The sequence below is a fragment of the Chlamydotis macqueenii genome, chromosome 3 (assembly GCF_036417535.1).
Source record: "Chlamydotis macqueenii isolate bChlMac1 chromosome 3, bChlMac1.mat, whole genome shotgun sequence".
Taxonomy (NCBI): domain Eukaryota; kingdom Metazoa; phylum Chordata; class Aves; order Otidiformes; family Otididae; genus Chlamydotis; species Chlamydotis macqueenii.
In genome coordinates this window covers 92,104,030-92,117,960 of record NC_141558.1, presented here as the reverse complement: position 1 = coordinate 92,117,960, position 13,931 = coordinate 92,104,030, and the positions used below count along the sequence as shown (strand labels likewise).

Below are 13,931 nucleotides of genomic sequence, written 5' to 3'. Positions count from 1 at the left end.
AGCGGGAGCAGCACGGAGGGCTCGTGTCACCCTCCCCACGCACAGAGGGGGGCGGACAGGGGGGGACAGAGCCTCTCTCACACGGAAAAACCCCGGCGGAGCGGCGGCGGGCGGCACGGGCGGGGAGGGGCCGGCCTGCCCTGGCGCGGCGCTGGGCCCTCAGGCCGCTGCCGACGAGCCCGGCCGCCCCTCTGCCCCGGCCGCCTCGCGCCGTCCCCGCGCACCCGCCGCCACGCGCGCCCCGGAGGCGCGCTCCCGGGGCGCCAGGGGGGGAGGGAGGCGGGGGCGGGCTGAGCGCCAGCGCCCCGCCCCGCCCCTCCCTCCCTCCCTCCTCCCCCGCGTGTGCGCGCGCGCGCGCGCCCTGCTCCGTGACCCATTTCACGGAACAAAGGATTTTGCTGGAATCTCAGCGCTAGACCTAAAATGGCGCCGGCGCGCTCGGCCACCCCCCCACCCCTCCACCCTCCCCGCGGGCACCATAGAGATGGGGCGGGCCGAGGCGGATAGAGCGGCTCCTCCTGGTGCCCTCTCTGCGCGGCCGTAGTTCGGCCTCGCTGGTGCGCGGCGCGGGAGGGGCCGCGGGCCGGGAAAGGCGCTGTCGCATCATGGCGGACGAGGGCGACTCTGAGTCGAGGAAGGTAATGGAGGACGAGGGGGGCGGCGGCGGCGAATGGCTTTTCCCGCCCCGTGCGCGGCCGCAGCCCCCCGCACGTCCAATAGAGCACACGAGGTGGGAAACACCCCCACCGCCCCGGCCCGGCTTGATGCGGGCGGCTAAGGGAGCCGTGCCCATGCGGACCCGCTTCGCCTCGCCTGGGCGGCGGGGAGGCCCCCGCAGCGGCGTCCCCGGTGGGGGGCAGGGCAGAGCCGGGCCAGGCCTGTAATCCCCGCAGACGCCGACGGTGCGTGGAACCTTCCACGTGTTTGAAGGTTTCACCGCCCGCCCCGCCGAAGGGCGGCTGGGCCCGAGGAGGAGGACGGGCTGTGCGGCCGCCCGGCTCCCCGCGCGTCAGTGCCCGCGCAAGCAGAGGGGGGAGCCCCGTGCTGGGGACACCAGAGGTGGTCGCAAACCAGTTGTGAACCCCCGCTGGTTTTGCTCGAGGGGAAATAATTACGGAGCAGTACACGGAAATCGGTGGCAGAACTGAGGCTCTGTAGGGCCGGGTGGGTGGGGTGGGGGTTTTGTGTTGGTTCCCTCCACGGGGCTTTCTCTTTGTGGGTGAAATGCTGTCGTGACACTTGAGCCTTCATAATGCCAGTAGTTAGTGATGGTTGGAGTCATAACAAGTGATTTCAAGTATAGCAACAGGTGAAATACTATTTTAAAAGGGTGCATCATGCTGCACGGATGTAGTAGGGATACCTTCTTAGCCAACAACAGCAACGTATCAAATGACTTCTTCCATGAGAGAGTACTTGAAATTACTCGTTAGGAGACTAGACCAACATAGACCAAATCCTTTGTGTCTCATTTGTACACAGGGATTATGTGGAAACAGCTGATGGCTGTCCATAGGGAACGTAGGTACAGTTATTGATGGGGGTTTTTGTGCTTGCAGACAAATCCAGCTGTTGTCAGATGCCTGCCATCCCTAATGCCACAGTCAGAGGTACTTGTCTCACAGAGTTGTCAGCCCTCCACAAATAGCTGACTGTAGTACTCCATCTTCAACATCTGCTTTGTCCACGTAGAACAGCTTTACAAAAAATTAAAACCATTTAAAAATAATCTTTCCAGATTTTAGTTGATACAGGTGCACATGTGATATTTAATGGTCTAAGGATTTTAACACAATGGAACAAAGACAAATTCTCACACCATCCCCAACAAAAGAATTAATAGTGGAAAGATGTACAGGTGTTACTACAGTGCAGCCACCTTAACCCTGCCCCATGTCATCTTGAGGTCTTCTTGTATGTCATTTCCTACTCCTGCCTGTGGTGCCAAAATCGCAAGGATGTTTGTCAGGTGGGAAATACGAGTTGTATTCAAGTTACAGGACTTGGGTTATGCAGAAGCCAGTGTAGGCATCTCTGAAATAAAAAACATTTGTCAGTTCACAGTTAGGTTTATAAATGCCATATGTAATTACCATTTGAAAACTAAATAAAAAACTGATTGAAACTAGGGTAGGTTATAGATGTGAAATAGAGAATGAAGTAGTTTGAATAGTTTTTATCAGCGATTCACTTTAAAAGTTACATGTTGTATAGAGAAGAATTTATGTGCACAGCGCCTGCCTGTACATAGGATGAGGTTAAAAATTACTGGTTTATAAATGTCTTTATCCACTATTCAGTATAAGATTGTCTACTATGTGCACATTATCCAGTAATTTCACTTTTTTTTTAAAGGACGTTTGCCTTTTCAAATATTAAAATGACATGGCATAACTAACTGTATAATTGATTGTAACCTTCATGTTTGTTGTGATGTATGTTGATTTTGAACAAAGATCCTGGATTCTTAAGGGTTTTCTCCCTTCCTTTTTGGGGGATATAAAGGAAAAAAATGAAATTGTTCATTTATAATATTCAATAGAAAGGATGGATCAGCAGGTTTGTACAAAATGGGTAGGTAATGCTTCCGAAGCCATCCCTGATGCAGCTGCGCGTGCTTACTTTTGCTCAGGTAAAACCCTGGAAGCAGGAAATCCTCAAGTGGTTATTTTTGACGACTAAGATAACAAGTCAGTTTTACAATGGAGTTGGCACCACAGACTTCTTCAAAAGTAATTTTTTTAATTTATGGTGTGGTTTTTTTGTTACAGTCCTTTAAACTCCTAGGATTTCTTGATGTTAGAAGTGTCCCATGTGCACGAGAATCGGTGCTTTATGGCTCCGCGGGATCTTTCGTTGTGGGTCTTGGACATTTTTTAGCAACTAGTAAGTGCTTATTCCTTCTGGGTTTTGTATACTTATTTGCAAAGAAAAATTAATTCCTATTTGCTGTTAGGTTTTATTAATAATGGGAAGCTATCCAAGGTTTTTTTCTCTAATTTTTTAGAGGATTTTTGTTTTCCCTTTCAGGTAGAGTTAGAAGATCTTGTGACTTTGCAGTTGGTGGCTTTATTTGCACAATGTTAGGATACTGGTATGTAAAACGCGTCTTGAATTTTGACAGACCGACGTTGGCTGCTTTGTACAACGGGATCCTCGTGTGACCTTTCACACTGATTTTAAAACTCCATAAAAAAAACTTGCCTAGCAAAGTGTCCTCTTCCTTCTCCCTGAAATATTTATTTTTTTAAAGAAAAAGAGTTCAATGCCTTTGAATTTTTATGTTAAAAAGTTTTTTTTTTTTAAACTTGCTGTAGTTTCTTGAATCCTAAGAGATCAAACCACCCAGTTATTTTCATCTTTCTTAATTCTTTCTTTTTTCCTTTACATATGCCGTCCTTCTGTCCTAATTATAAAGGCAGCATACTAAATGGTCATTAACTTAAGATCCAAATTATAGAAATTAGCATTTTCCGTTGAACTTGTATATCCTGCTCCTCAGTGGCTGCATAATGTTTGCCTTAAAGAAACAGCAGTTACCCTAGTATTTTCATTATGCATCATTTCATAGTGAATTTTACGAGCATTATTATATGTGGTTTCAAATTTTCAACTGGCTGAATAACTCTGATTTGATACTCTCACTCATATAAAGCAGGGAATCACGTTTTCTTTTCATTCCCTGCTCTAGGTTTTACTGCAGGTATAATTTGGCCCAACACAGGATCCGGCAAAGAATGCTTAAAGAAGGAATGAGAAACAAGATTTTATTTGAAGGCAGTTCTTTTGATCCAGAAAGAAAACAAACTGGCAATGAAAGAAGCGATTCATAGTCTGCTATGGAGGAATCTGTGGTCTAATACAGCTTTGGGAGAAGGGGGTCCAGAAATGGCAGCCTTCCCTGTAAATGTGTGAGGTGCCTAAAAGTGATAAATCATGCTGGTGTTCCTCGCAAATCCGAGCAAGAAATTCATAGTGAATCTGTTAAGTCAGTATACAAACCTTTCTTTGTTTCACATATGTATGTATGTATATGACTATGTACACAGATAGGAATGACCTCCTGTTAAACACCTGGGAACTGATGTCTTCTGTTACAGGGTCTCAGAGGATTAATGACAGGTTTTGGGACTGCTGTAACTTCCATTATGAACAGAATGGTTTGTTTCATTTAAATCAGGAAAATATTTTCATTAGCTGTTCTCTTGAATAAATGTATCCTTCAGTGCCACTGTTAATTGTGCTGTTTGTAAAACAGGAATATTTAAACGGTAGGTGAGCACTTTGCTTGTGCAAGGTGGGTGATATCAGTAGCCTTTGTAAGGTTTCAGCTGCAGAATAACTTGAGATAATTTATATACACTGTGAAGTTGAAGGATTTCCATCTTTATTCTGTCTGTGTGAAACTAAGAATAAAATCACTTCAGAAGCAGTCTAAGCTGTGTAAGTTACTAATCTTTTTACTTGATTAAAAATCTTGCTGTACTATTTAAGACATTTTCTTACAGTTGGTGGAATAATGTACATTATTTGTAAGTAGCAATGGTCAGTAGATTTTTTTTTTTTAAATGCATGTTCTATAATTCACTGTACGCTTTCAGTTGAAAGAAATATCGCTATAATTTCCAGGAAACCACCTTATATGGAAATACAGTGTTCAGTCTAATTGCATATTGGTAAAAAGATGAGTGATAGTGTAATATTCCTTATCTACACCAGTGACACAACGTCTGTATTTTTTTCCCGAAATGATTTACAGTATATTATGCTGTAAGCACCTTTTGGTCTAAAGGCATTCACTGAGCAAAAATAGTCGTTTCCCGCACCCTGTACTTAGTCTGAGAGAGTTTGCGATCTGTTGTTAACTCGGGTTGGTGTGGGGAGGTTTGGGAATCCAGATGTAAACAGCAGCATTACTCTACATATTTAATTTGGAAGTATACTTGAGAGCACTAAACAAACATGCTGTTTACACTAAGATAATTAAACTTTTACCATCTGTGGGTGAGCCTCTTACAAGAAGAAAACAAACCTGTGTACCCCTGTTTCCTTTTTTTCCTCTGTTCCTCTTGTTTTTTCTGGAGGAAATAACAAAGATAATTTTTACGGAGGACACTAGTTTCAGTAGTTTTACAGAAAAGTCTCCGGAAGACTTGAGTTAGCGCAGTGAAACACTTCCTGTCCTCGCTGCAAATCTAAACTCAGAAGTTAGCTGGTAGGTCACTTTAGTTCAAAAAAGAAAAACGTTTCCCCTCGTTTTGTGCTGGAGGCAGCAAGGGGAGGGAGGCAGGCTCCTTCCCTTTGAGGTAGGTGATGTTGCCTCATAAATCCCTTGGAGCGGCAGTGGGAAACTGAGCGAGCCATCAGCTAGGATTTTGCAAGCTCCTATTTTAATACACGGCTGAGTTCTTTCCGATCTGACCTAAGAAAAGGAGCTGCAGCCTAAGCAGGGGGTCTTTTGGCTGCGAGGTCATAGTTCAGCTGGGGAGTTAGGAAACAAAAGCGTGCAGATGAAAATTTGCTCTTTGGCAAAGAGCAGTTGTAGAGAAAAGAAAAGAATGCTGTTTTGTACTGATAGGAAAGAAGTTAGCATGCGCATAATGGCAGCCTTCAGAAGGCTCAAGTACTGACTATGTCGAGAAAAATGCAGGAGCATCATGATACTGTGTAAGTTAAAAAATCTGGGGAAAACTACGGCATTAGATCCTCTCCACTGTTAATTGGTGTTGGTTTAAGCTACTGCATTTAAGGACATTAGCTCAATAGCACCTTAACTGCAGTATTAGCAATTCTGGCCATTAACAATGGCATTCCAGAAGTGTCTGGATTGCATCGATAACCCATCTAATACTTCTGCAAAATACTGTGCAAAACGTAAAATGAGTATGCCAGATGTTAAAGAAAAAATGGGGAAAGAGGCAATATGCAGGCAGCGTGGGCCGAGACGTTTGAGCTTCGTTTGTCTGGTAAAAGTTGAGGTGGAATGGAGCTAATCAATCAGAAGTCAGAGCCTTTGGTGAGTGGGGCCGGGAGGGTAGGGCAAGGAAGCTGTGAGCAGGACTCGGTTGGCGTGAGAGGGGAGGATCTGTAATAGCAGAGGGAAGAATGCTCGTTGTTAAACACACAGGGGGAAAAGTCTGGCTTAATTCCTCGAAGCGCCGGCCACAGCTGCTCCTGCGCCAGCTACAGAAAGTGGATTGAAAGTGACTGATGGGTTACAAACCCCTGTTGAAAGGGTGAGGGACAGGACAAAACCCCAAAATCTCAAAGCTATGAGTTGTGGTAAATTCGGATGCATTCACAAGAAAATAAATATTGTAGTAACTTAGTAGGAGTAATTTTAACATTTGAAAACTATTTCCTAACTCTTTTAAAACTAGTGAGCCATATTCCCATTAATGCTATTTTTAAAAATCTCAGTCACTGGTGGAAACACATAGCATCAAATCTGTGTTTTATTGTTGGACTTCATATCTTTAAGTATTGCTGCTAACAACAGATGTGATAGTTCTTCCTTTATCGAGGTTCAAAACATTCCTCAAATTAAAACTTACCAGACAGTTACTAGAAAGAAAGAGAAATAGTAATTTTGAAGGTGCTTAGTTTTCAGCCGTCTGAATGAGCCTTAAAAAGGAGAGAATGAACTATAGCGACTTTAAGCTGTAAAGTTGCTAAAATCCTGTTTATTTTTCTGATGGTTACATCACTTGGTCACTGAACAAGCACACTTAGTTTTTATCTTAGTTAGTAAGACCTCCCTTAAAGCAATCTAAAACACCACCTAAATAAATAAATAAATGGGTTTACGGCCCCATCCGTTCCTCCACACCTTGCTCTTCCCGCTCCCCGCGGCAGTGCTGCTATTGGGAAAAGGTGTTTGCCAGCCCCCTCCGGCAGTGACCGGGGCGCACCGTGCAAGGGCGCGCGTCCTCCAAGCCTGTCAGGAAGGCAAGTGACTCAAGGCAACAGGCAGAAGTGCAGCAATCTAAGGCTGATTGCCAGCTCCGTTATTAGAGATGTGTGTGATCAGATCGCCTCTGCTCTTCAGCGCCTTTCACAACAGCAAACGTAATGCTTCTGCCATCGACGATTGTGACGGGCTCAAAACCCAAGAACTTTTTTGAAGTTGACAGCAGAGGCAATTAAAGCTGTCATCCCAAACTCAGCATTTACGTCTTTACCCAAGCAGAAATTTCTGTGAGACCTTGTTCACATTGCCTTCTCGCTGCATTTTGCAGGCTTCCAGGCTATTTTCTGTGGCACCACCACCCCCTCTGAGTCCTCAAGTGCTGCAAAGGAAAGGTCACCTCCTGTCACTAACATATGAGTCAGGCTTTTGGTAGGGTGATTTTTTTTTAGGGAGAGGGAAGTACGTTTGTTATTTCTGGTGTAAGCAGCCCAGGTAACAATGAAGTACTGTGTGAACTCAGTTGTAATGAGCTCCCAAGTGAAAGATTTTCTCCAGCTTAGCAGACTAATTCCCGTGCTTCTCTCATTCCTCTGTCACGTTTAGCTCAGGAGCTCAGTGGTTACCAGTGGAAGTTGTTTGATTTACTCCGTTTTAAGTTTGAAACACATATGTTCTTGCCTTGGAAAACTGATCAAAGCAAAGTCTTTACAGTATGTCCATATGATCAAGAAGATGATCTTTTGATGATTTTTATTTATTTTTTAATTTGAAGAACCAAGAACTAATTAAATGTCAGAAGTGGAGCTGAGTTTTGGTTACTGTGACTCAAGGCCTTGGAACATACATCCTTCTTACGCTTAAAATGCAAATGTTAGACTGGGCAAGTATGGCTGTTAAACCCCTCAAATGGGGGCAGGGGAGTGGGCTGATGAAGAAAAGAGAAGAGAAGGTAAAGCCTTGGATGAGACAACATGAGTAAAACAGACTTTTATTCACAGCTACCAAAACCCTGACTGAGACTGTTTGTAGGACTCCACCTTCTCACGCATTCATTTCAGCGTGAAGCTCACAGTTTGCCTGAGAGCCTCCCAGCAGTGGCTGTGCCTGTTCCTGGGGGAATAGGTCACAGCATCCCTGTGTCTGCATTAAAGACGAAGAGCAGTTCATGCTGAGGAGGATACTTTAATCCTTCCAGCTCTGATCTTGAGTAAGGCTGTGTCAGAGCCCCCAACTTCCCTGAAGGTGCCAGGAGCCCCCCGGCAGTACCTAAAATGTGCCGTGGCAGCAGACATTTACCGCTGCGGGGCTCTTTGTCTTCAGACTGGCCACATCTCCAAAACCACCCAGCCTGTATATTGTGGTGCTGTACTTAACAGAACCAAAGATGTCCCCTCTCTGTCCTCATGCTCTGGAGAGAAGGAATCTTATGCTTTGCTTATTTTTTTAAACTCCTTGTTTGTTTTGTCAAATGCTGTCACAAAGAGCAGCAGGTGTGCTCTTGGCCGGCATGGCTTCTCTCCCCGAACAACTGATCCTCATCTCTCCTGTTGATGGCAAATGGCTTGTGATCACGGTGTGCATTTATCCGTGAGATGTCTGGGCCTTCAAGCCTCATTTATCCATGAGATGTCTGGGCCTTCAAGCCTGCATATACGTGTGTGACAGGTTTTTGGAGTTCACCTACAAGCTTGACAACTCTGGCTGATATTCATGCTTTCCATCATCCAAGTCAAGAGTTCTCACCACCTTTACCTTTGCTGGGTGGCCAAACCCAGTGAGAAAGTTCTTTCTCCACCACTTCATCACTGTGACACTGCACAGATGCTGCAGAAACAGCATGAGAGGTCCACCCAGCCCATTTTCCCATGGCTCCTTCTTCTGAGCACATTCACAGTCAGGATTTCCAACAATCCCCACCAACAGAATATTTAGGATACATGACTTCAGCAGTTAAAGGGAAGCTAACATCCCCTTCCCTCTCAGGAAACACTCAGGCTCTGGATGAGATGGTAGCAACACTTCCGAAGATGTAAAGCAAATAACTCATTTATTTTGGGGCAGATACGTTAACGCAAATAGCTGTTGCAGAAGTTCTTCCTGGAGCCAATATAGAGAAAAAAATTTCCCACGGCCTGTTCCTCAAAATAGAGGGGATGATACTCTGTTCAGGGCCCCCAGAGAAATCTGGAACCACCAGCAATTATCACATGCTGTGCTTCTAATGCATTCATCCAACACTTGAAGCCCTCGAGGGTCACCCTGGGGCAGCACTGGGAGGCCGTGACAGAGCTTGTTTGACTCAGTTTCTTAGCTCTGATAGTATCCAAGTGCCGCATTCTTCAGTAACTGCCTACTCAAACTCCCAGATGGATACAAAGAGCTCAGTCCTTTCTTCCTAAAACTCACAAAGTCCTCTTGAACCACTACTGCAGAGGGCTTCTTACCCCCGCTGACGAGCATGATGGCCCTCTCCCTCCCAAAAGCCAGTCACCACCATTTCTACTCCCCATTTTCTGTATCACCATTCATCCTTCTACGAGGGACACCATCCCTCAGTTTGTACGTCTCTGTCACCCACATGTGCTCTCAAGATCATCTCAGAGATGCAGCTCAAGGGCATGTAAGTGGGCCACGGAGTGACGACCTACCACACAGCCAGCAAGCCACTCCCTCAGACCACACGGACGGGCACGCTTAGGATAAAGCCACACCCTTCCTTCCCTCACCAGCCTTTTGGTTGCTTTCAGCAGTGTAATTTTCGCTGGTTTGTTCTGGAACGAGAGAAGGATACTTACACTTAGCACTTGCTGGATAGTACACTTTTCAAGGCAGTAAGCATTTGGAAAAGCAAGATCTTTCCTGAAAACTTCTCTCCTTGTTTTCTATGCTAGGGTCTGCCAAAAGAAACCGTCGGAGTCTCTCGTTTCCCTTCCGCGGGTGTTTCCTTAAAGGAAAAAATAAAAAAGGACTGGCCAGCTGCCAAGGCGTGGAGGCACATAAATATCCCAGGGCTGTGCCAAGGCTGCTGCCGAAGCAGTAGCAGCAGCCCCCTCCCAAGAATGTCCGGCAGCCACCGGAGAGCTGTTGATTTTTTTTGGAAGCATCTTCTAGCCTCCACCTTCTTCTTCACTGCCAAGCAGACTACGGACTTTCCTCAATGCTGAGCAGAGCTGTGCTCAGCGTGCTGCCCTGCGGACCGGAGCACTGGATCACAGTGATTCCTTCCACCTCCTCCTTTCTTACAGAGAAAGCAGCTCCTACCACGGCCGGGTACGGGAGCCAGCTGATCGGCTCGAGCGCCAGCAGCTGGCGTGACGCTCTGTGGCCCCTGCTCCACGCAGGAGAAGTTTCCCTTCTCTTTGTAAAAAAAGAGGCAAATTCATACCAAAGCTGCAACCGATGGAAAGCCTTAGGTCAGGAAACAAACTGCATTTTGTGACGTTTGTGTGTTGCGTTCTCTGATATGTAAGTACTGAAATAGTTCTTACTATGCTACCACAGCCACTTTCTCTGAGGTCTCTCAAAGCAAACAGGGGGAATACACAAGATATTTAACTTGCACAAGTAATTTATGTCTAATATTTATTTTTTAGATGCCTGGCTTACTATTTAACAATTTAATAAATTATCTGTTTTAAAAATTAATATTATTATTATACCTTGACAGGCTGGAGACAGGGATCTTGACAGGCTGGAGAGATGGGCCTGTGCAAACTTCGCAAAGAAGTTCAACAAGGCCGAGTCCAAGGTCCTGCACATGGGCAACAGGCTGGGTGGAGAATGGATCTGGAGCAGCCCTGAGGAGAAGGACTTGGGGGTGTTGGTTGATGAGAAGTTCGACATAAGCCAGCAATGTGTGGTTGCAGCACAGAAAGCCAACCACATCCTGGGCTGCATCAGAAGAAGCGTGGCCAGCAAGTTGAGGGAGGTGATTCTGCCCCTCTGATCCACTCTTGTGATACCCCACCTGGAGTACTGCCTCCAGCTCTGGAGCCCCTGACATAAGAAGGACATGGACCTGTTAGAGCAAGTTCAAAGGAGGGCTATGAAGATGATCAGAGGGCTGGAGCACCTCTCCTATGAGGACAGGCTGAGAGAGTTGGGGCTGTTCAGCCTGGAGAAGAGGAGGCTCCGGGGAGACCTTATAGCAGTCTTTCAGTACTTCAAGGGGGCCTAAAGGAAAGACAGGGAGAAACTCTTTAGCAGGGCCTGTTGCGGTAGGACAAGGGGTAATGGTCTTAAAATAGAAGGAGGTAGATTCAGATTAGACGTTAGGAAAAAATTTTTTACAATGGGGGTGGTGGAACACTGGAACAGGTTGCCCATCCCTGGAAGTGTTTAAGGCCAGGTTGGACGGGGCTCTGAGCAACCTGATCTAGTTGAAGATGGCCCAGCTCATTGCAGGGGGGTTGTACTAGATGACCTTTAAAGGTCCCTTCCAACCCAAACTGTTCTATGATTCTGTTATTACAGGTTAGCTGCTTGCATCACAGAGCGTACACTAGAGCCTGGGAAGCAGCTAGCTGAACAGCTGCCTTGCCGAAAAGGATAGGACTTACAGTGGATGCCAAGTTGAACATGGGCCTAAAGAGTGTTCTCATTGCAAAAAAGACAAACCACAGTCTGGGCTCCATCAGGAAGTATGTGGCTAACAAATCAAGGGATGCACTTATCCCCTGGTGCATGACACTGCTGAGGCAGCACGTCCAGTATTGCTGTCCAGAAAAACTATAGGGGCTCCAGTGAAGGGCTCCCAAGGTGTTTAGGGAGCTCAAGCGCATGCCCTCTGGGGAAACAGTGGAAGGAGTTGGACTTTGTCTGAGAAGAAGGCGGCTATGGGGGTCACCTAATAGCCACCTAAGATTATCTGCAGTTACAAAGATGGAGCCAAACACCTCTTGGTAGTTGCAGATGATGTGGCTGGGGCAGTGGCCACAAACTGTAGCTTGGGAGCTCCGACCAGGCAGCAGGACAAACTCTTTTATTACGAGGGCAGTGCAAGTTGCCCAGAGAGGTTGTGTAATTTCCACCTTTGCATGTTTTCAAGCTTCAGCTAGACAAAGCCCCAGCTGACCTGAGTACTAGTGCTAGTCCTGCTGCAAGCGGGAGGCTGGGCTACATCTCCAGATGGCCTTGTGAACAACAGTTCTGGGATTCTGCGACCTACTGAGAGATGGAGAATCCGCAAAAACCTGAGGCAGAAGGCCAGTGCAGCACAGAGGACCACCCACACAACAACGTCCTGTTCTGCTTTCAGAAATTCAGTCCCCACTGATGCAGGTCTCCTAGGCTGGGCTGGAGACCCCACAGCAGCCCGGGTGCTCCAACAGCAGCAGGGAGCACAAAGCAGAGAAGACCAAGCACGCGCAGTGCGGGGCTGCCAGGCTTTGGGTACATAGCTCTGCTGCTTGCAACCGGCATGCGATGCTGCATGTGGACCTGCCTCTGTGAGCTCAACTGTTTCTGAATCTTGTTCCTCGGCATGATGTGAACAAACCCCAAGTGCTATTTCTTTCAGAAAAAAAATATTACAGTAAATCCCTCCACCGATGCTTACTCGTTTCCTCTCCCCCATCTCTTACTACCTTCTTACCACAAAGACAAAAGTCCTTTTATAATACAAGGGCTTATCTTATCTACTTGCTCAACAGCCCCACAGAGATGAAAGTTCAGCCAGACTAAAGAAGAGAATGGAGCCTTCCCTGTGCCTCTCGCCTTGTACACAATTCCTGGGATTTCAAGCATACACTTACATCCAGGGAGCTCTTCAGTACCATTCCGGGCCTTTTTATTTTACAACTCTCCTGGGCATCTGCACCATTTCAGAACTGGTGCTCCGTCAATGTTCCTCGCCAGGACAGACCTCCCCACGTCTAAGGCAAACCAGTTTTTGTTAGAACTTGGTGGAAAACCTCGGGAGCACAGAGTGGCAGAAGAGTTAACATCAGCCGATGTGACATAAAGGAAGCCCACGTCCACACCAGAGAACACCAACTTGCATTTTTCTGCCCCATTACCTATCAGGTGTCCTAGTAAGCAGCTCTCTGATCCCAGCTAAGGGAGAAGTAACGCTGAGGAAATGAGTGCCCTTTCAATCCTTGTGTGCTAACCAGGCAGCAGATCCCTGAATCATTATTTAGTGTAAAATTGACTACCAAGACCTTGACTACAAAGCAGTAACATTTTTCTGAGCATGAAAAAGTTTGAGAGAAAAATTGGCTGAGCTGTCTCACCTACACTTTCAATTTCAGTAATTTTTAGGACAAAAATTACTCTCCAGATTGAAGATTGTCTACTAAACAAGAAAGGAGAACAAAGAACTTGCTCTAAGTAACACTTGTATATCAAGTCACTCACACGAGTAATTATATTACCAGGTTTTTTTTACATTTGCCTTTGTTTTTTCTCTTTTGATGCTGACAATGTGTTCAGCATTTAGCATCTTTTTAAAGCTACAGCTGAGTTTATGTAGCAATTGATTCATTGCTGAATCTTCCTGCTGCTCCCAGTACTGGCAGGGAGACAAACTAAGGCAGGAGCCACGTCCAGATTAATTACTGGCCAAGTCCCCGTTCCAGCTGATTCCCTGTGACGGCTCGCTCCAGAGAGGCCTGCTGCTCTGCAGGACACAGCTCGTGCCCCGGTCACCGAGCAAAGCAGAAAAGTTGCACAAAACTAATTGCTAATCTGTTATTAAAATAATGAGAGGCCTCTTCCTCCCTCTCCCCTCCCCCCCCCCCCGACACGGGGTGGCTTTGTTTAGGATGAGGTGAACTGGTGTCACAGAGAGAGGCACTGCTCTAACTTCACCACAGCCAGTTTGTTAACCCCGGATTTACAAAGCTGCTCTTCTGAATTTCCGCTTTCGTCTTGGCAGCTTTTTCTGACGTCCTAGGGCTCTCCCCATCCTCCGCAGCGCTTCAGGCTGAGACTGCTCCGGCCGCACTTACTCCTACCTTACTAGTTCATGGCTACAGTATACGCACGCTTCTTCACTTGGGAGAGTCCAACTCCTGGCAGT

At 46.5% G+C, this 13,931-nt stretch overlaps 1 protein-coding gene across 4 annotated transcripts; it reads left to right on the top strand.

Moving 5' to 3' along the window:
* Window positions 1–363: 363 nt before the first annotated feature.
* On the top strand, window positions 364–13,681 carry COX20 (cytochrome c oxidase assembly factor COX20). 4 transcript variants are annotated; one of them, XR_015258211.1, is made up of 5 exons: window positions 364–638; window positions 2,772–2,886; window positions 9,802–10,375; window positions 12,168–12,301; window positions 12,562–13,681. XR_015258211.1 is itself a non-coding variant. In XM_086745262.1 (4 exons), exons 1-4 carry the CDS (start codon window positions 606–608, stop codon window positions 3,831–3,833), a joined length of 354 nt encoding a protein of 117 aa, XP_086601388.1. In that variant the 5' UTR covers window positions 395–605; the 3' UTR covers window positions 3,834–4,715. The 4 variants fall into 4 exon arrangements, 2 of the variants coding, with proteins under 2 accessions (XP_086601390.1, XP_086601388.1); XR_015258210.1 differs by having other exon boundaries at window positions 12,168–13,681; XM_086745262.1 differs by lacking the exons at window positions 9,802–10,375; window positions 12,168–12,301; window positions 12,562–13,681 and adding exons at window positions 3,031–3,094; window positions 3,692–4,715 and having other exon boundaries at window positions 395–638.
* Window positions 13,682–13,931: the final 250 nt, after the last annotated feature.